The 22,005-nt window shown below is 37.5% G+C and overlaps 1 protein-coding gene across 1 annotated transcript; it reads left to right on the top strand.

The window, feature by feature from the left end:
* The first annotated feature begins 4,427 nt into the window (after positions 1–4,427).
* On the top strand, positions 4,428–20,645 carry pnoca (prepronociceptin a). The gene is made up of 3 exons (XM_031746423.2): positions 4,428–4,555; positions 16,866–16,996; positions 19,046–20,645. The coding sequence occupies exons 2-3, from the start codon at positions 16,877–16,879 to the stop codon at positions 19,658–19,660; spliced, it is 735 nt and encodes a 244-aa protein (XP_031602283.1). The 5' UTR covers positions 4,428–4,555; positions 16,866–16,876; the 3' UTR covers positions 19,661–20,645.
* Positions 20,646–22,005: the final 1,360 nt, after the last annotated feature.

Genomic DNA, 22,005 nt, shown 5'->3' with positions numbered 1-22,005 from the left:
ATGTAGATAGTACAGTCCATTCTGATAAAACTACTTAAAAAGATTGCTTTTCCCTGAAAAATATGGTTGAAAAAGTTTTTCACCTGTAAAGTTATACTTGATGATCAACATGTCCAGGCCCTGGGCTTGGCCCAGCAGTACACTGGACAATGCTAATTCACTTTACAGCTGTAAGTACAATTACCTACATCTTTACTAAAATGATGTTGAAAATAATCATGAACCTCTACCGCACAACACACAACAGGTTTTTCACAAATTAGCTGCTGCTGGTCTCTTTGAGGGGCGAGACACAATACCCTCAGTGGGTTAGTATTCAGGATTCTTAGAGTGCTAACTCGCTAAAATGTTTGGGACAACCCGTGCTGTAGCAGCCTCTCAGTCACAAGATAGGGCCAGCCTAAAGTAAAATGTGCTTTGGTAATTAGATCTGAACTTATACAGAAATGTTCTCAAAGTGCTTTTTACTACATTTTGTTTAGGTCTTAAATTGACATTTCTAATTTCGTCATTTTTTGGCTTCCTGTGTTAATGTACATCCTCAATCCCTGTGCTAATGTTATATTTTGATTTCATATTAGCGTAAAGGTAAAGCACAGCTTCTGTACCGCAACCTGCCTCTTTCTGTGTTCTGCATTTGATTGGTCCTTTCAGAACAGTAACCCTAACAGTATCTTGTTTCCTCACTTGTTTATTTCTTTATTGCGATATTGTGTTTCATTGTGTTCCATCCTCCATCGACAGGCGAACGCATGGCCAAAGCAGAGCAGCCCTAATCAGAGAGAAACAGGACACATCCTCCCCATAATGAAGGCCGGACAGACACATACAGGGAGTGCAGAATTATTAGGCAAATGAGTATTTTGTCCACATCATCCTCTTCATGCATGTTGTCTTACTCCAAGCTGTATAGGCTCGAAAGCCTACTACCAATTAAGCATATTAGGTGATGTGCATCTCTGTAATGAGAAGGGGTGTGGTCTAATGACATCAACACCCTATATCAGGTGTGCATAATTATTAGGCAACTTCCTTTCCTTTGGCAAAATGGGTCAAAAGAAGGACTTGACAGGCTCAGAAAAGTCAAAAATAGTGAGATATCTTGCAGAGGGATGCAGCAGTCTTAAAATTGCAAAGCTTCTGAAGCGTGATCATCGAACAATCAAGCATTTCATTCAAAATAGTCAACAGGGTCGCAAGAAGCGTGTGGAAAAACCAAGGCGCAAAATAACTGCCCATGAACTGAGAAAAGTCAAGCGTGCAGCTGCCAAGATGCCACTTGCCACCAGTTTGGCCATATTTCAGAGCTGCAACATCACTGGAGTGCCCAAAAGCACAAGGTGTGCAATACTCAGAGACATGGCCAAGGTAAGAAAGGCTGAAAGACGACCACCACTGAACAAGACACACAAGCTGAAACGTCAAGACTGGGCCAAGAAATATCTCAAGACTGATTTTTCTAAGGTTTTATGGACTGTTGAAATGAGAGTGAGTCTTGATGGGCCAGATGGATGGGCCCGTGGCTGGATTGGTAAAGGGCAGAGAGCTCCAGTCCGACTCAGACACCAGCAAGGTGGAGGTGGAGTACTGGTTTGGGCTGGTATCATCAAAGATGAGCTTGTGGGGCCTTTTTCGGGTTGAGGATGGAGTCAAGCTCAACTCCCAGTCCTACTGCCAGTTTCTGGAAGACACCTTCTTCAAGCAGTGGTACAGGAAGAAGTCTGCATCCTTCAAGAAAAACATGATTTTCATGCAGGACAATGCTCCATCACACGCGTCCAAGTACTCCACAGCGTGGCTGGCAAGAAAGGGTATAAAAGAAGAAAAACTAATGACATGGCCTCCTTGTTCACCTGATCTGAACCCCATTGAGAACCTGTGGTCCATCATCAAATGTGAGATTTACAAGGAGGAAAACAGTACACCTCTCTGAACAGTGTCTGGGAGGCTGTGGTTGCTGCTGCACGCAATGTTGATGGTGAACAGATCAAAACACTGACAGAATCCATGGATGGCAGGCTTTTGAGTGTCCTTGCAAAGAAAGGTGGCTATATTGGTCGCTGATTTGTTTTTGTTTTTGAATGTCAGAAATGTATATTTGTGAATGTGGAGATGTTATATTGGTTTCACTGGTAAAAATAAATAATTGAAATGGGTATATATTTGTTTTTGTTAAGTTGCCTAATAATTATGCACAGTAATAGTCACCTGCACACACAGATATCCCCTAAAATAGCTAAAACTAAAACAAACTAAAACTACTTCCAAAAACATTCAGCTTTGATATTAATGAGTTTTTGGGTTCATTGAGAACATGGTTGTTGTTCAATAATAAAATTATTCCTCAAAAATACAACTTGCCTAATAATTCTGCACTCCCTGTAATAAGTAACTCTCAAATACACGCTTGTCGTGATTCTTTTGTTTTCAGCCCAGAATTTTTTTTCTTTTTTGAGCAGAGTGACAGTAATGCAGTCCTGCCACTCCCTGAAGAGAGGTTGGAGGACATCTGACTGTCACTCCCACAACATAGTGGAGGAGTGACAGTCACATGTCCTCCAACCTCTCCTCAAAGCAACTCTGCACATTAAATATGACATTTTTTCTGTTTTTATAAGAAAGTAAGAGTACTTAGGTGGTGTATGAGTGCATTCATATAATGATAATTGACAAACAGCTCAAATGAAATATTAAGCAAAACTGTTTGGATCACTATTTCCCTGTGAATTACTTTCTTTGTATTTTCACTTGTGATTTCAGATTACTGTTATAGAAATAGTAAGTATGTTACAGATTTTTGCCTTTGGCTTAAATATTATATTTATATTTAATATTTAATAATTATATTTAGTAATTATAGTGCTATATATTTTTTACCATATATTAAAATAAAGACCAGGAATATTGTGGGCTATGGACAGAGGTTAAGATGGATCTGGAAGAGAACAGTGATGCACTATCCTGGACTGTGGTGTTCACTTTAGGTTACATGAACTGTAGCAAACATCAATATAAAATCAAGGTGATGACGCTGATTAGACTCATTCATTCGTCTGTCAAGCAGTGCGTTCGGAAGCTACTGTGATCTTTGCAGCATTGAAGTGAGATAGCTTGTTAGTCAGAAAATGAGACCTCTGATCCCTGCAGCTGTTGTAGCTGGGTTAAAATAGATCCAATATGCTCTTGACTAGCTTTGTATTTTTTTACTATTGCACCCTACTAGAGACGCTTTGCATTATTCATACTTCCTTATTAACCCAATATTGGCCTTCAGTGCTGCCCCTCACTTCATGCTTTGTCTGAAACAAGCATTTCTGCTCCAGTCCTTTTAAGGCTTTTCCTTTAAGTCAGCTTTCTTTTGACCGGCTGCTCCCTGCAAACCAAAGATTTGAAAAGCAAGTGGGTGGGGCTTCTGTTCTCATAGCCACCACTGTATGCCTGAGATAATTGGTTAATTAATATCACACAGATCCAAGTCTATGGAGAAAAACAGAGTGTTTAAAGCAGCCTGAGCTGTTGGTTCACAGAGATTACTTTTACACTTGAGACTGTGTCTGTGTTTAATACGAAAATCAGTTAATAGTAACAACTATATTGGAGGATGAAGTGCAACCTGTTGCACAGTGTGATCAGCATCAGTGCCCTAAAAGAAACACCAAATGACTAAAAAACTGAAAAAATCTGAACCTGCTGAATATGTATGTGCGAAGACATCAAAATAAGACACTTGGGGGCTGTGTCCACATTATTTCATTTGTTTAAGAGTTAAATATACATAGAGTATGTAAAAAAGATTTTTATTTGAAGTCACATTTATGGAATTCATCTTGCAGAAGTGTGATGCAGGCATGGGAAGGATCACGTTCACATATACCAAGGATGAATCTTCTGTCACGCAAGATGCCTGAGGCATCCAACAAGTAAACTTTTGAAATTAACTTTTTATTTTATTTTTTTTTAATAAAGTAGTAGTAGTTGTAATTATAGTATCAATTAACTGTAGAATACCTTTTGAAAGAAGAATATTATATCTTTTTAATCTTTGAGTTAAATTTATTAGTATTTTCTGTTTTATTAATATTAAATGTATTGACGTCAGTTTTCTAAAAATGACAACACAGCAGACATATGTCTTCCGTCCTTCCTCTTAACGTCTTTCTCCCTTCTTCTCAGCTTTGTTTGCCTCTCCATCTTCCTACACACGTTGTCCATTTGTTTTTTTTTATCTACCATCTCTCATCTATCTTCCTCTTCTCCTTGCAGCCCTGCTTCTACCTCCTGACTCCTCCTTGCTCCCCCATCTTCTGCCTCCTCCTCCCTTGTCCATCCCTCTCTCCCTCTAAGTAATGAAAGAGGGATTTTTGAAAGAAAGAGAGTGAGAGAGAAAGAGAGACAAGCAGAAGGAGGAGGTTGAAGTGGAGGGGTGGGTCCCTATAAGAGCAGCTGCCTCCAGCCTCCACGTAGCCAGAAACACCACACTGAGACAGAAGAAAGGAATCATACGCTGACAAACTGCATTCACCCAAGGGACCTCCTATTGGCAGCCCCAGAACAGGTAAGGAATCCTTGGCGAGCAGGAGGGAGTAGTACAGGAGGAAAAGAAACTGCTTGACCTCTGACCTTTATATAAAGAATTTCTTCCTTTGTATTTTTCTCAGTATTGTTGTGCACTAACCGTTTGTTGTGTGTATTGTTGAAAAAACCCATAGAAACTATACATTTACATTCATTTGCCTCGTCTAAGTTCCTTTAAGGGTGAGTGATGTTGCATTGCAAGCCCTGTTCAGACAGCCCAAAAGATAATAATGAAATCTATATTTAGCAGAAAATACAAGATAAACAGCAGGAAGAAGAAACCAGACTCATATTTTCTTTTGTGAGTCCTTTTTAACAGTAAAGCTTTATTACCCAGTCAGTACGTGCCTTCATTGCTACTCTGTCACCCACACCTGCTGGAGTCTGCCAGGATAATTACTTTAATAATTACTGAGTAATAATTACTTCTGTGTTGTTACCTTCTGACATTTGAGCTTAATCTCACTGAAAAAAAATATATTAAAAAATATCTCAAACTGTACTTGACAGTGTGAGTTAACACAGTACCTCAGGTTAAACACTTTGTGTTCAATAGAGTCAATGCATCTGCTCTAAAAGAGCAGCTACAGACCTCAATGTTCCATAATATGTATGATTAAGAAGTTAGTTAATAGTGTTGATTAAAAAGCAGAAAGTTATGTACAGAACACAGAGCATGACGTGAAGAGACTGCATCTGAGGAGTACACATGCATTTTAATTTGTAAGCACATTGGCAGGTAGCAGAGAGAAAGGTCATAAATTGCTGGTCATGATTTGTCATTAATCATCAAGCTCTGATTCACAGCTAATAGGATCCAGGAATGAAAGGGGAATCTTGCAGGAATATGTTGTTTGGGTTCATCTGAAGTAATGAAAGGTAATTTGGATGAGCGCATGTTGCCTAATGAGGGTAAGATTTTGCAGAACTCCCTTCATCAGAGGAATATTTTTAGATTTTTTTTGACGCAGTTGCCTGAAGGTTATGTTGTTTTTAATGACAGCTTCTGCCACGTTCTTCATTAAAGTAAAAATACTTTGGGTTAATTATGACCAAAACAATTACATGAACATTAACCAGTATGAGCTCTCATGCAGTAGATACTTATAGACTGCTCTCAGCTTATTTTGAGTCACTGGTGTAATTTGGAGTGAACATTGCTACTTTAAAAGGTAACGGCTCAGAAATCAAGGGTTTTACTGACAACAACTGTGAATAAGTCTCAAGCTTGTTTTGTTGTTGTCATTCTGAACCAGCTGTTCAGCTCCCTTTATAAAATATAGAGACATAAAAGGTTAAATGGAGTCATATAAATAGATTTTATTGACATGTAAGGCACCTGGACACATCTGGCCCATCATTTTGCTCCAGACCTCAATGCTCTTTATAACCCCGTTCAAGAGCTGGAATAATGAATCAAGCTAAATAGGATTAATTAAAATGGTCGGATCTTTTATCAAATTTATCAAATGACAATTTGATGACACAGACATCATCCATTATAGTTTTTAATGTTTTTTTAATTAATGAATCATGTTGTCTAAATAACAAATGTAATAATTAATTTACAATTGATCATTATAACTAAGTAATTAATCAATCAATCAATTTTAAACGTGAGTCTTATTTTTCTGTCATTTATTTGCATTAGTAGTACTAATACCTGTAGAAGTAGAAATAGCAGCAGCCTACATAGTCCATTAATATTATTCTTCCTGTGCCTTTAGGCATTTATTAAACTCATTACTAAGCATTTATTTATTCAATCTCTTAAAAAAAACCTTTATAAAGTCAATAACAAACTTGAATATATCTTTTTTCATATTAATAATTAGCCTAAGGTTATATTTAGCCTGGGGCACACTTTTCCTTTGACCTTCAAAGAAATTCTTTAAACAAAGGCAACACTTATGATGAAATTTGCTGTAGTAAACTTTTGTTTAAAGGCCTTTTTAACAACTGTTAATCCCTGGTCTTGCAAGTGCTTATTTCAGTTTATATTCATCTCCAGGAATATGTCTGCAGACAGTGCTTTTAAAAAGAATAAAAATAATAATTAAGAAGCGTCTGCTTTCTTACACTACACAGCAAAATTTCCTGTGGGTACAACAGATCAGGGTACAAGATGTTCCTATAGCTGTCTCGTTGCAGGAGTTTTGCATTGACTGAATAAAACCAGATAAGTAATATCTTTGGTGAGGCTGCATGAACACTAAATGACACTATGAAAGTTTAATGCTTAAATTTGGAGGAATACTTTGAAAAGAAGTTGAGGATTTGGTGTGGGTGGTTTTAGGTAAACACGCTTTTGTATTCAGAGATACTGATGTATGCAAAATGAGGTTTATATTGTAGCTCAGTTGTACCATTGTGAAACACATAATCTTGCAGTGACAAACATCCTTTCATTTTGTGGGTGATTTCATTGTGTACCTGCAGACAACCTGACAAACACTGCCAAAGTGACAATGAGAGATAGTGAGAGATGGGATTTCAAAACAAACTGTAATTGCAAACAAAATGTTTGAAATGTCTAAGACAGCTATCTTAAACATTGCAGAATCAGTCCACAGGGACAAAAGAAGGATCACTCACGAAGCTCTGAGTTTTTTTTGTTCATGGCATAGGTTGTCTTGCAAGTTTAATTTCTCAGGGTTTTTTTCAGACATGAAAATTTCTTAAATTTCTTATCTCTATTGGAACAGTTTTCAACTCACGCCTTCAGCCAACTGCATCAACTATAATGTTTCTCCTGGCTTGTAAATCCCTTCTAATCCACAGTTCCCTTCTATGCTATCGCTAAATACATTCCACAATATCATTATTTTTTATAGTGAAATATATATATTTTATTCCAGCACAGTTTGTGTGAATAACCTACAATTTCGTTGTACATGTTCTTTTCTAATTCTATTCTATTCTATTCTATTCTATTCTATTCTATTCTATTCTATTATGTGGATAAACCTCGTTAACACTCACAAAACATTCTCATTTAGGGTAGAAGGGGAAAACGGAATAAGGAAATGATTGCTGGTCACAGGCATAGGCACAGGTCACACGGCATAGTGCCGGTGTACACCTCTCTGACAGCAGCATTGAACTGCCTGTGAACGTGTGGACTTAATCCAAAGATACAATGTTCCTAACACAGCAGGGTCTCCAGCCATCCTTTTATGCTTATCTATCCTTTCACAGACCCCTCTCCTTATCGTCTTGCTGTGTTCCACTTTTCCCCTCTGTTTCAACACCAAAGAGAAATGATTCATGTCAGATACAGTCTGTTGAGCAAGAAAACCCTACTTAAGGTTACTTAATTTCTCAATATCTACTCGAGAAAAACCTAGAAGTCATGATTATTGCTGTCGAGATACAGTCTCCATACTTTCTCTCTGTCTTAACATGAGGATATATTAAAAGACCTGGATGTGACCTTCTTAGTGGCAAATGATGAGCCTACTCCTTTGAAATTGCATGCTTCCTCAAACTAAATTGCAAGAGCAGAAAGGCATAAATGCAATTAGATTTTCTTTTAATCTATTACGGCAACGACAAAGCTTTGATCATTAGTGCATTTGGCAGGCAACAAATAATTGTTAAAATATTTACTATTCAATCTTGCATTGCAATATTTACTTGTAGTTCCTGCTACATCTGCTACTCCTACATTTTGATATGGGGAAGATTTGAAACATGATACGTTTCTATGCTCTTATGCATGACGCAAGCCTCAGGCAAAATTATTTCTTTTTATATTTGTTGCCTGATACTAGCCAGTGATGGGAGACAGGATGTGAAAAATGTTTTGTTTTTCAACAAGAAAGCTGAGTGCTTTGTATGACTCATATCCACCTCAATCACCTCCTGTAGCCTGTTATACCTTTTTGAATCTGTCAGGTTGTAATTAATCTTGTAATTAAATTAACATAGTCATAATAATATCGAACAAGAAAAGATTAAAAATGAAAAAATAAACAGGTAACCACCATACAGTAAAAAATGTTTATTAATAAGAAATGATAAACATTTGTTAAACTTATTAACAAATTATTTTAACATTTAGATTTTAAAACTTTTCAAACTAACAAATTACTGTGAAAGACATCATGCTGTAGAAAATTGGTAGGCAGTGAAAGGGGGAAAAAATCTGGTTTTGAAGGAACTTGATCTACAGCTTTGGCTTTACAGTTCAAAGTGTAAATTAAGTTCAGCCTCCCATCTCTTTCATTAGGTTATGGTAAAATGTTTTGACTGTGGTACTGAGACCAACTTGTCAAGCATAATTGGTCTAAACTTGACGTTAGTGTCGTGTCCCTGTCATTGTACACCATCACTTTTGTCTCACAGAAGTTTGAAGGAAAGGTAGGTTGATAATAATAAAAAATCTTGACAATATGTTTGGGAAAGTCGATTATTCAGCAATTATAGAAGGAGCACAGGTGTAACTAATCATATTACTGATGGCTCCTTCCATTCAGGCATGTCCCAGTAAGTCAGCCTCGGCTGAATTTGACCATTAGTGTTGTTAACATATTTGTTACACCTTTGCTCAGGAATAACCTCTCATTGTGAGATGTTACCTGCCTTTGTATTTTTGTAGGAAATTACATATAGTGAAAGCTCATTTTATAGATTTACAAATGGGCTAAACCAAGGAAAGAAAACTAATAAAAATCATATTTGTTCAGGTGGCATTGAAAATGTGAAATTTGACTGCATCACCTCATTTTAAATCATAAACAATAACAAGAAAAATCAATAGGAAACCAGTCTGGTGTGACCTCTGTGTAAGTATGTGTCAGTCACCTCTACAACATCAATTGACTTCAGGTGATTAGATGCATTGAGAAAGGAAATTGATTTAGCTTAGCGTGTCTGCCGTTAATGGCTTTAGCTGCTACATCGCACTCAGTCTGATTGACAGGAACATGCCCCCCCTCCCCAAACACAAAAATACCCCAAAAAACAAAACTTGAGGTCTTTTTCTAAATGTTTCCTCAGATCTGAGATTTATTGAATTACAGATGCATCAGTCACACAAGTATATGAGTAATGGTGCAACTGACATGACCTCTGACCACGAAAGAGAAAGTTTAAAGAAATAACTTAATTTAGTGTTAAACCTTGTTTTTCATACAGATGAGTTATAGCTTTTGGAACATTGATACTGAGACATACATGCAGAAAAAGTAGAGGTTGTAGTAGAAATGTTGTCTTGTTTTGGTGGGAAACAAAACAGTGAAAAAATTACAGAGCATAAAGAGTGAAAAGAACAAAAGACACTGAAACTGTGTCTTAAAAGAAAAGAAGAGTTGATAACAGGGGAGTGTAAGAGTGCATGTAGGCATAAAGAAGAATCATGTATTTATGTGCAACATTTATTTGCTCTCCTGAAACGTGTCACGTCAATGACCACACTGCCATTTTGCCAGTTAGACATCAATATTACAACAAAGAGCACAATGTATTTTGAGTGGGCCTGGGACAGGTTGTCAGTCACACTCTCTTTTCTGACAGAAAATGTACTCTGGCTGCAGGCAGAAAACTAAATAACATTTAATTACCTGTCAAATCGACTCATCAGCTTATAAAACCAACATCGTGATTTCACTCCGGTTATTTAATATTTCTTTAAAATTGCTCGTCCTCACTCCTGCAAGAGTAATTTGAGCTGAATTAGCACATAAAATAATCTATACATAACTAAGGATTCAGAAGAGTAAAGAAATGCTGTAAGCATGCGCCGTATGAAAATTAAATGTGACATATTACACCAGTTACTATTTTTAAAATATACTTTATTGTCCCTTAGGAGAAATTCAACATTCCTCAGAGATTTTGGTCTATATTGACATAATAGTGTCACACAGTTGCTGTAGATTCGTCAGCTTCACATCAATGATGTGATAAGCCATCCATCCATGAATTAAGCCTCGTGACATGGCACGTTATCCTGCTGGAAGCAGCCATCAGAAGATGGGTACACTGTGGCTGTAAAGGGAACCTGATACAGCCTGAAACAAGGCAGGATGGTTCCACGCTTACTCCAATTTATCAGCCCAACTAATATTCTTCCAATCTTCTGTTCTCCATCTTTGCCTGTATGAACTGTAGCCTCAGTTGCCTCTTCTCAGCTGACAGTAATGGTACCTGCTGTGGTTTTCTGTTGCTCTCAGCTTTGAAGCTTGATGTGTTGTGCACTTAGAGATGCTCTTTTGCTCTTGTGCTTGGTTGTAATGGCAAGTTATTTGAGTTTATATTGCCTTCATCTCAGCTCAAAGCAGTCTGGCCATTCTCCTCTGACCTCTGACATCAACAATGCAATTTCACCCAGAGAATTGCTGTTCATTGGACAGTTTTGCTTTTCTCACCATTTTCTCAGTAGATCAGCAGTTCTAAGTTCAGCACATCTAGAATAATCTTTTTTCCTCATTCTTAACCAGACTTTGAAATTCACCGGGTTATTTTCACTATGCCTAAATGCATTTACCTGATGCCATGTGACTGGTCAATTAGACATTTGTGTTAATGAGCAGGTGTACCTAACAAAGGATTGGACCCATTGTTGCCATTCAGAACTTGTTTATTTCTTTGTGGCACAGATTCATATATTTATAAATATAAATATTATAAATTTACATATATAGAATGAAATAATAAAACATGATGAAACTATTCATTAACACTTTGTTTTGCACCTGTGCACTTTTTTTTTTTTACAATAAAAGCAGCCAGTGAAGTAGCAGAGTAAGTTAAAGAAAGATAAGAAGGGGAAATTCAAGGCAGGCTTAGAAAATTACATTAGAGAGGTTGCTTGTGACACTTGGATTTGCACAAACTATCTATGCACTGTCTTCCAGAGGATAGTAATCTGTTTTTATACTCACACAATTTTGCTGCCCCTTTATACTTATGGTCCATCATCTTCATCAAGTCAAATTTTTATGTTTAAAATGAAGTGGCGGTTGTCACATCAGTTCATAAAGTGAGCATTGTCTCTAGTACAGACTCAGGGCCAGTCATTACCACACAGCAGACTCATTGCAATCATATCATCAGCATCGCATCATCATTTGGCAGACAACAGTTAAACTCACACAGCCTTGTAACGCCGTTTGTGCATATGCACATCTACAGTGTGTCTGGCATCACAGAGGAAACAAAAACTGAGGAAAGTTACAGCCGAGCGGAGGCACTGACGTGGTGCACTGACGCAAATTTGGCAATACTGTGGTCTTTACATAAGTTACCCAATAATCTGCAGCTTTGCTTTTAAAAAAAGATACACTCCAAGACGGATGCACATTGCTCCCAGATCAACCACGCGTAAATAATCCGGCTTTAAGCCGTACTTCGGGTTGGGAGTAATTTATTTTTTATTTCCTATTCTTGATGAGAAAATGGCAATAATGGGGAGAAACACTGGTGGAAACAGTCGATAATACGATGTGAGATAGTTTGAGAATTTCTGAGGGCTGTCCTTATAGTGAGGTGTATGTGACTGGATGACAAGACCAGAAATTAGACTGGAATGTACAGTTAAGCATTTCTTTAACCTTCTTTAACCTTAACAGCACTTATTTCTAGTTTCCTGGATGTAATTTTTAAGATTCTGAAGGTCTTAGATTTAAATAAATGTACACACATATTTTCAAAATACAAACTTATGTTTCTGCGTAAAAATATATTTATTGATTATAGAAAATGAAAGAAAATGCAAACCATTACATTTTTAATAACATAGAGGTTGCTGAAACAACCACACAGTGTTTATTTTCTCCTAAAAAATGTTTTAGTTTCACTTTATATTATTCCTAGCTTGCCACACCCCAAACTTCATTGGCTTTATGACCCACAATTGAGAATCGGTGAGAAATAACAGGTTTGGACACTAATGAGAAATGCATTTCCTTTCATCAGGGGTCTGGACTTATTCATTTTGACTGCAGACATCCATCAGTAGCGCCTCAGCACAGTGCCACACAGTAATGACTTAATTAACTGGTTTATTTAGTGGTTAATCAGTTAATTAAAAGCAGAATAATCGAGTCTTACAGGCACTCAAGAGAACATGGCAGACTTGAGAATAAATCCACACTGTGCTTCGTTTTTACAGAGCTTTGAACAACTCAGAAAAGAAGACAGAAATATAGATAAAGACTACCTTCAGGCCTCTGTGTGCACACATATCTGTACTCCAATATCCTGAGTGACTGCTATCAGGCTGTGTTCGTTCTCTTCTGGTATATTCTGGATAGCAAATCGGGCCTTAGTTCTTTGCAAAATGAGAGAGTTAGCCATGATAGGATAGTCATCTGTTCCCTAAAGTGTAGCACTATGGCTGCTTACATCTCCAATGACAACTGCCCAAACATATTTCCTGAATTATTTTAAATCATTCTTTACAAAATTAAGAATACTTATCATATTATTCTGACAGGGCTAGCCAGTTGCCGTATTTTGTCTGAAACTTGTTACTGTAACCTGAAAAGAAAGCTTCTTACCTGTTTGAGGTAAGAACCTATCCGCCACACCGTTACACCACTGCCAGCAGTTGGCAGGATGTATCCATACCTTCATGTTGTTTATACAAAATTATGACCCTGTCATCTGAATACCACAACAGAAATCAAGACTCATCAGAACATTTTAAGAATTTTCTATTGGATAGATATGGTGAGGCCATGTCAATTGTAGCCACAGTTTCTTGTTCCTATATGACAGGGTGCCAATTATGTGTGGTCTTCTGCTGTAGCTCATCTGGTTCAAGTTGGACACACTCAGAGATGTTCTTACACTGGCCTCTGGCATCAACAAAGCATTTTTGTCCAGAGAACCGCTGCTCACTGGATGGGTTTGCTTTCCTGACCATTCTCTGTAAACCCCTGAGATAGCTGTGTCAAATGTCAGTAGATCAAACGCTTATGAAATAAACCAACAACCATGCCATGTTCAAGATCACTTTACTTTCCCTTTCTGATGCTCAGTTTGAACTTCAACAGGTTGCGCCGATCATGTCTACATGCCTAAATGCACTGAGCTGCTGCCATGCATATGGCTGAATAAATGAGATAACTGTGATAAAACCAGTTAATTAGATAAAACCAGTTTATCTAAAGAAGAGTACGTCTTTTGCAGCTGCAGTATCCAACATAATGGTTTGAAAGTAAGGTAAGGTTTGCCTTGTGGTTTCTCTTTAATTATCTTCACTCACTGCTAAATTAAGGACATGTGGCTCACCTGTGTTTTCCTCTTCTGACCACATCTCAGTAGAGAAATGTGGCCATCTTTGCACATTATCCTCTTGCTTTTGGAAAACAAGCAGGGACAGATTCAGTGACAGGAGGATGGAGAACGAGATGTATTGTGGCCACATGAATGCGCACAAGCTGTTTGTCTAAATCCAGTGCCATCTGTCTTACATTCCTGCCTAAAACAGCTGCGATGTTCTTTTGTCCTTCACTGACAAACCCGCCCTTTTTCCCATCAGATTAAAGACTTGACACACACTTTTATTGTTTGCACACGAGAAGGCTGATTAATTTTGCAGAGCTATTGTTTTTCATGGGTTGTTAGAGACTGGACTGAACTGTACTGCAATTACATTTCTATCATTTTTTAATTACCCTGAATAAATTCCAGATTTCTAAGACATTAAAAAACGTTTTTCACTGAAAACAAATTAGTTCTAAATTTTTCTAAGCTGTTTTAATAGATAATTTAAACCAGCCGTTAAAGTTGCATTTTAGTACTGTCTGTTTTAAAGTATTGAAGTACAGACACAGTATGGACATGTATGCTTGTGTGCTGTGTAAGTGTGTGTGTTCCACTGTTTTGTGCATATGAGTTCAAATTTGTTTGTCATCAAGAAACAATGACTCAGTTTGTTGCCGGAGGCATTAATTGAGGCATCAATTAAAGGAGTTAACGAGTTTGTTTAATGAGACGAAAACTGTAATTGTGTTTCTGACGTCAGACTTGCCAGACTCTTCCTACCAAAATAAGGTCAAACTGTTTTATTTTGTTTTTGTCCCTGTCTGTATGCCGCTTCATTTGTCGCTTAGTCTCATTCGGTATTTCTTTTTTTTTCATGTTGCTGTGTTGTTTTTCCTCTTGAACTCTTGTCTGCCCTACATAGTATTTAGTGCAAATCACACATTGATGAGAAGCTAGTGAAAGTTTAAAATAGTCATCCATTCGCTTATCCTTTTTCGGGGTCGTGGGGGTGCTGGAGCCTATCTCAGCTGGCTTAGGGCGAGAGGCAGGGTACACCCTGGAGAGGTCGCCAGTCTGTCGCAGGGCTAACACATAGACAAAGACAACCAATTGCACTCACATTCACCCTTATTTCCAATTAACACAACCACTAACTGCCAACTAACTCTTTGGACTGTGGGAGGAAGCCAGAGTACCCGGGGTGAACCCACGCAAACACGGGGAGAACATGCAAACTCCACACAGAAAGACCCCTGATGGTGGAATTGAACTCGGGATCTTCTTGCTGTGAGGCAATAGTGCTAACCACCGTGCCACCGTGCTATTAGTATCAGTAATAATTAAAATGTTATTTAAAAAGTAATTTGTATTAAAAGTGACTTTCAGTTCTATGTATTATTACTGTGATATTAATCGAAAGTGTTTAGCACACTAATGATTGAATAGTAGCTATATGTTTATGTGACATAATGACACTAATTGCACAAATGGCTGGCTTCACCTCAGTTGATAAAACAGTAGTGGTGTGGTCAAGGACATCAAGGACATTCTAGTAATTCTTAAATGTTTATTTTAGCACTAATTGTCAAATGTAATGCATCCATGCAGTCTGTGAATGCACCTTTCAATCCTTAGAGGAGATAACTATCCTCTCATCCAAATATGATCATTTCTGGCTCAAAAATCAATGCTGTCATTACCATAATGCCAAACTGAGAAGAAATGCCAACATTATTATTGATATAATACATAGAAAGAGGTGTCACCATTAGAAAGAACACAGATTGTAATATAGAACAGACCAAGTGAAACGTGTGGGACTGCAAGAAAAGGTGCATAAATCTGTCTGCTACTTCAGCTCTATTGATTTATCAATACACAGCACAGTTAGGCTACTGGTATTTTAGAGCTATGATGGGAAATGCACATCCGAACTTAAAGAGTCAGTGAGTCAGTGAGGCAGGCTAACTTGTTCAACTAAACAAAACCACTTCTCCTGTAAATTTTCGGGGATGGGCAGGTTGACTGAGGGATGCAGTCAGTGCTCCCTCATTCCTCATCAACTGCCTACTGAGGTTTTTGTCAATGTATTTAGCTGAATTTAGAATAATGAGCTTGACAAGCTCAGTCCAAGGTCTCATCAAAAATATATTTGAAGGTAAAAAAAACAACAACCCTAAAACTCAATCTAATTTATAAAATATGACAGTAATAAACAGCTTTGTCTCATGCTAACTTCTCTTATTATACTATTATCAACTAAAGCAGATATTTTCATAGAAAAACCTGTAAAAATGTGTTGTACATTATCTGCGTCAGAGAGACACAGTTAACAGCTGAAGTTAGAGGGACATTTCAGAGCTAGATATTTCCCCGGGGACTTTGTAAGAAAAAAACCTACTATTGAGACAAAAAAAGAGCTAACTGAGACTGAATATTACAATTACATTTGCCTTGTGGCCAGAAACATGAGTCCAAATTTATGACAATGTTGCTCCCTAACTGCTACAGTAAAGACTCTGTAACAAGCTTGTCACATTAGCTTAAAACATGTGTTCATACTGCCTACACACTATGCTGCTAATTGAAAATGACATTGTGGGCTTAACAAGCACAAAGTGCTTTTTAAAGACTTCACTGCATGCTTGATTTTGGATACCCTGATACCCTGATAGGTAATGTAGCAGGACACAACAAATAAACAAAACTTCGTTGACAGACATACAGTTATGATGTCAACAGGGATTTGTTTCCTTGTCCCTTTCTTCAATTTTTATTTGGCTCGGAGAAATTATTATTGGTGCTAAGACAAGAAGGCAAACCATGACATACCAGAAGATACGGACTTAATCACTGCACATTTAGCTGAAACTACTTTTCATAGCATTTTGACGTTATATTACATACAAGTGTTATATTACTCTGCTATTCTGCAAAGACGGATAGTTTTTGAAAATTACGCACTCACCAAATACTATGGATTATAAGATACCTGGGGAGATATATGTAGTTAGTTTAAAGTGTCAAAGTGTTGGACTGAACACATGCCTTTGCTCTGTCTTGTTGTGCAACAGAAGGTGGGACCATGAAGACCGTGGTGGCTCTGCTTCTGCTCTGTCTCTGTGAGCCTGGACAGAGTGACTGCCAGGCTGACTGCCTGTCTTGCAACAACATCCTGCCCAAACAGCTCAGTTTTAACACCATGGTAAGGGCTCAACACACATCAACACACACGCGCTTGTGGTTATAAGAGTGGAGCATTTACCCATAGTCACAAAGGTGGAGGCAACAGAAGAGTAAACTGGGAGCAGTTAAAAGGTAGCTGCTATTCTTCACTTTCATATCAATAATGATTAATTATTTGCCATCAACCATATAATCAGCGGTTGATGGTATTATACATAACAACAATATCTTATTATGAAACTACTATGAAGCTCAGTTTTGCTGCACATCAACTATGAAATATTAATAACATAATAATACACAGCAGATACATCATCAAGACAAAACTGGTCTTCTCTCACATTAATAAATAAGTTAACATATAGCGCCACATAAATCTCTTCACTTGTATTCTTTTCATTTAGTTAATAAAAACTGGAAACTCCTCACTCCACCTCCCTGTCTTTATCTCATCCTCTCAACAGCTCCCTCACTGACTGACTCAACAAACTACCCTTTTGGCATTTGAGTTTTAATTTGTTGTGGTTAATTGATTCCTGGGGATAGATGTGTGTTTCTCTTCGTGTTTATGCCTGGTGGTTGTTATTCTCCACTTAATGGCGGAGTCTGCTTCTAAGTCAATTTTTGCAGGGAGCAGACTAGAAGACATTCAAGTCCAAATGGCTTAAAACATAACCTTTTAAACTGTTAGTGTTGGGTACTTAGGTCACTGTGGCATTTAAAGGGACCTCAAGTGAGCCTAGTGCTTAAAGACAAATTGTTATTATAAGCTATGCTGACCACCTTTTCCTCCTTTGCTAATTTAAATGTTCAATTTTTTTCAATTTCACTTGGAAATCTTGCAGCCCTCCAATCACTTCAGTATTTCATGCATTACATGTTCGAATCCTCAATCTTATTTTGACAGATGCAGTCCAGTAACACAAACCAGCATACCAGTTACAGAATGGATCCGCATCCACACTGCATCAACACATGTCATCTTTGGTGATGAAAAACAGGTTCCCATTATGCTATTTAAGGGTGAAGATGTGATTTAAGGCTTAGGGTTTGGGCTGAGGTGAGAATTAGTGCTTGACATGTAGTAGTTTAGGTTAGGGGTATCTTAGAAATTAGTGTATGTCAGTGCTCTTTGAGAGACAGACACCCAGGTAGGCAGGCAGGCAGGCAGGCAGACATGCAGACACATCACAAATGCCCACTGAACAGCTGAAGTGGAAGAAAGAAGTGATAACAAGGGCAGAAATCCAATCAATGTCCTTTTGTCTTATTGATTTTGGCATTTTTCGAGTTAAGGATTTTCCGCTCAAGCAGCCCTAGCAAATCAGGTGCTTTAATACTGCAGCACATGTGTAAATGTCTACGCTTTTAATGTGTAGATGTGTTCAGGACTCAGATTACCCAATCATATAATAATGCATTGCATTTTCCAGTTTCTCAGTTGTATATAATAGTTATATTTCCTAATTTTGTGTGTCATGGATTGCTCAGGAGCCATAATGGGAGAGACACAGCTTCATCCAAAATGTACCAATTTACTAATCAAATAGTCTATGTTAGTCAGTGTCATTAGTGTGTCAGCATGAGTAGGTGTATGGCTTTGTAAGGCGCAAACCAATGACTATGATTAATTTTAATATTTGTTAAGAACTGATATAAACAGCTCAGCCACAAATAAACAGATCTGGTCAAAAACCTTGTCCTTTCATTTTGTGGACATCAGCTGTGTTGTCAGTTGTATGTCTGGGAATCAGCATCAGTAAACTCAGATATCAGGTGGAAACTGGTAAAATGATGTAAGTGTGTGATTGTCAGCCAAGAATACTGTGAGAATGCCTTCAGTCTTCACTCTAATTTATCTTTGGTTGATATTACATTACCATCAAAACTAATAAGAATGTAGTGATGTGCATGCTTCTATTTATCAATTTTTTAAATGCAGCAGCATTATTTATTTTGGTGTTTTTATCTGAGAGAGTACCTTATGTGCAACCTTTTGTCTGTTACAAAGATCTCCTCCGATGGGAGCTGGGAAATGAAGATTATCTCCTGTCTTTGTCTTTGTCAGGTGTGTTTCATTGAGTGCGAAAGCAGCGTTTCCCCATCCTCCTCATGGGACCTCTGTCGTGAAGCACTGCTGTCACAAATCTTGTCCCCAAGTGGTTCAGTGTGGAAACGATCTCAGGAGGAGGTGGAGGCTCTGTTTCCTGGGGAGGACGAGCAGATGAAAGGACGTTTGTTTCTTCCTATTGCACTACAGAGGGTTGATCATGTGACCCATGGACTTGATGCAGAGGAGAGGGATCTGGGTGGGAAGGGAAATCACCTCAACACTGCCTATAATTCCCAGAATGCGATGTCCCTGGAGGATGAGTATGCAGAGGAGGAGGAAGGTCAGGAAGGAGGAGACCCTGATGTGGCAGCAGGGCAGGGAGATGCAGCGCTAATCTCCAAAAGGTTTGGTGGCTTTGTCAAAGGGAGGCATGGCCACAGGAGACTCATGTCTCCAGGAAGATCATACCAGAAGAGGTATGGGGGCTTCGTTGGTATTAGGAAGTCAGCTCGCAAGTGGAACAACCAAAAACGTTTCAGTGAGTTCCTGAAGCAGTATCTGGGGATGAGCACTCGGGCCACTGAGTTCAACAGTGTGTCAGAAGACCTCACTCAACAGAATGAGGTCTGAAGTCTTTTCATTGATCTGTTTTGTAGTCCGGTCACTAACATGTCAATGTTTGTCTGACATCATCAAACCTATTAAATCTAAGTAACCAAAATGAAGCCCATAATCGGAGACTTCTGTTGGAGTTCCTTGATGTTCTGAGATATTTGAAGTGCTGATTTTGTTTTCTCATTCCATGTATTTATGTTATCAAACCCTCCTTTGAACTCTCATACAGTTTGATCCTCCAGTGGAGGTTTTAGGCCCTTTGAAACTGCATATAACCTGGCATGTTTCCCACCTCTTGAAACTCTTCATTTTTCAGACTTCTCATTCTGTTCCCTTGATCGAATGTACCAGTTTCATTTGATTGGCATTTGACTTTTGAAGGAAGCTTTTACTTTTAAAATCCATAGTAGTCTTGCAATGATTTACAGTAAAATGTAGGATTTATTTTACTTTTTAACACAAACTGGCAGTCAAATTACCAACAAAGGTAGCATAATCCTTGCTTTTCTGCTACCAGGTATTATATGATTATTTTAACCAATAATTTCAGTATTATTTCAGTAATGCCTAAAAAGTGTACATGCATCCTTAATGTTGAATATGTGTATGTTCCTCTCTCTTAAATATACCACTATCTTGGAGCAGAATGCAAAAGTCAGTCTCCTTTAAAATGACAACATCATTTTTTTTTTTTTTAAATTTACGGTTTGGGTAATGTCAGCAGTAATGTATAGTATGCTGTATGTAACTGTGGAAAATAAATGGAAAAAAAAATCAGCTTAAATCTGTTGATTTATCACTGTGCCAAAATACACCTGAGACAGGGCTATTGCTATTTCATGTACAAGTGAGCAACATACATAACTGGCTCTTGAAGCGCCAGTGTGTACAAAAAGTGTTGGGTTCTTGAACTGTGCTAGTGTGGAATATTTTTCTTGCTCATTATTTTAACTTGTAAATAGCTGGATTTAAACATGTCAATAAATATAGTTTAATATTTCCTTCGTGGCTTGTCATGGAGCAACTGATTCTGTGTCTTGAAGTGTTTTTTCCTTTTTTTTTATAAGACAGATGACTATTTGAAACCAGATTTTTTTGGAAGAGGAGAAAAAATTATTTTGTCTCTCTATTAAGTTATCAAGTAGGCATACATGTAAGTAATCTAGTGGTAGCCCATGGCTTTAACCCATAAGCTTTAATAACAGAATCTTTATACTGACCCAACGAGAGAGGAGCTGTAAACAATATAGATTGATGAAAATGATTTAGACCTTCCAGAGTTTCATTGTGAGCTTTTCATAAAATCAAACTGGAATAAAAGGCCCATATTCAGGATGAATCTGCTATTGCTACATTTTTATTTTTAGGAACAATTTATTGATTTTCTCCTCGGTCAATCACGGCACTTTCCCCCTAGCATATTAAGTGGATTATTACACAAAGTTTTTCTACTTAAACTAAGTATTTAAAATATGCGACTTATCTAATTATTAAGTGAATTAAAAACAAGGAAACACACAGAGATAAGCATGAATGGGTTTTATGAAGAAAAGACTACATGTAAATATATTATTAATAAACAGTGGGAATAATTTAGTCAGTTATTTTCCACTAAGAACTCCAAAAAGGTTCTTTTCTTTGAAAATTTAAAAGATAAGTACACAAATAAAATAAAAAGGCACTGGCTATTTTATATGTATTTAGATTAATTTAATTTGACACATGTGACTGAAAATTCACTAATAAAGTGGATGTGAGGCGGTTTAGTTTGCAGTGCAACATGTTAAAAATACATTCAGAAAAGCTTATTCCAAGAATGATTATTCTGTGTGACCTCCATCCTCAGTGGACATGGTTTCACCTCTTTACAAATCCCAGTTTAACTTGATTACTTGTGAAATCTCAAAAAAACTTTCTTGCCATGCATTTCTCTCCCTTGTTTGTGTCAAAAAATGTGAAATGAATGAGAAGGCTGGACTATTGTATAAGTGGAGATATATTTGTTTTAATGTAAATAATTAACAATAAAACTAAACCTGCTGAAAAAGTTGAATTACTTATATAATATTCTTAATTGCATTATAATTTTGAATTCTGACCTTCTTGAAAATGGAGTAGTAGTAGTAACAGGGTTACTAACCCTCTGGGAGTTAATTTCACTAACATGAGGGAGCACTTCCAGACAGTAAGTTTCTATCTTTTGTGAACACGAATATGAATAAGGACTAGAAACAGACTGGAATGCATATTTAGTACCCAGTGTTTTACTAGAACACTGCAGCTACAGAAGCATGCAGACAATACTTACAAATCCTGTAAAGAAGGTTTTTGGCTCCCCTCAGTGGTTACCTCTGTGCAGG

Source organism: Oreochromis aureus, linkage group 1, assembly GCF_013358895.1.
Source record: "Oreochromis aureus strain Israel breed Guangdong linkage group 1, ZZ_aureus, whole genome shotgun sequence".
Taxonomy (NCBI): domain Eukaryota; kingdom Metazoa; phylum Chordata; class Actinopteri; order Cichliformes; family Cichlidae; genus Oreochromis; species Oreochromis aureus.
This window is presented reverse-complemented; position numbering and strand designations above follow the sequence as displayed.

Coding starts and splice junctions, on each gene's coding strand:
- pnoca (XM_031746423.2), top strand. CDS start 16,877: ATGAAGACCGTGGTGGCTCTGCTTCTGCTCTGTCTCTGTGAGCCTGGA. Junction 16,997..19,045: donor AGCTCAGTTTTAACACCATG/GTAAGGGCTCAA, acceptor TGTCTTTGTCAG/GTGTGTTTCATTGAGTGCGA.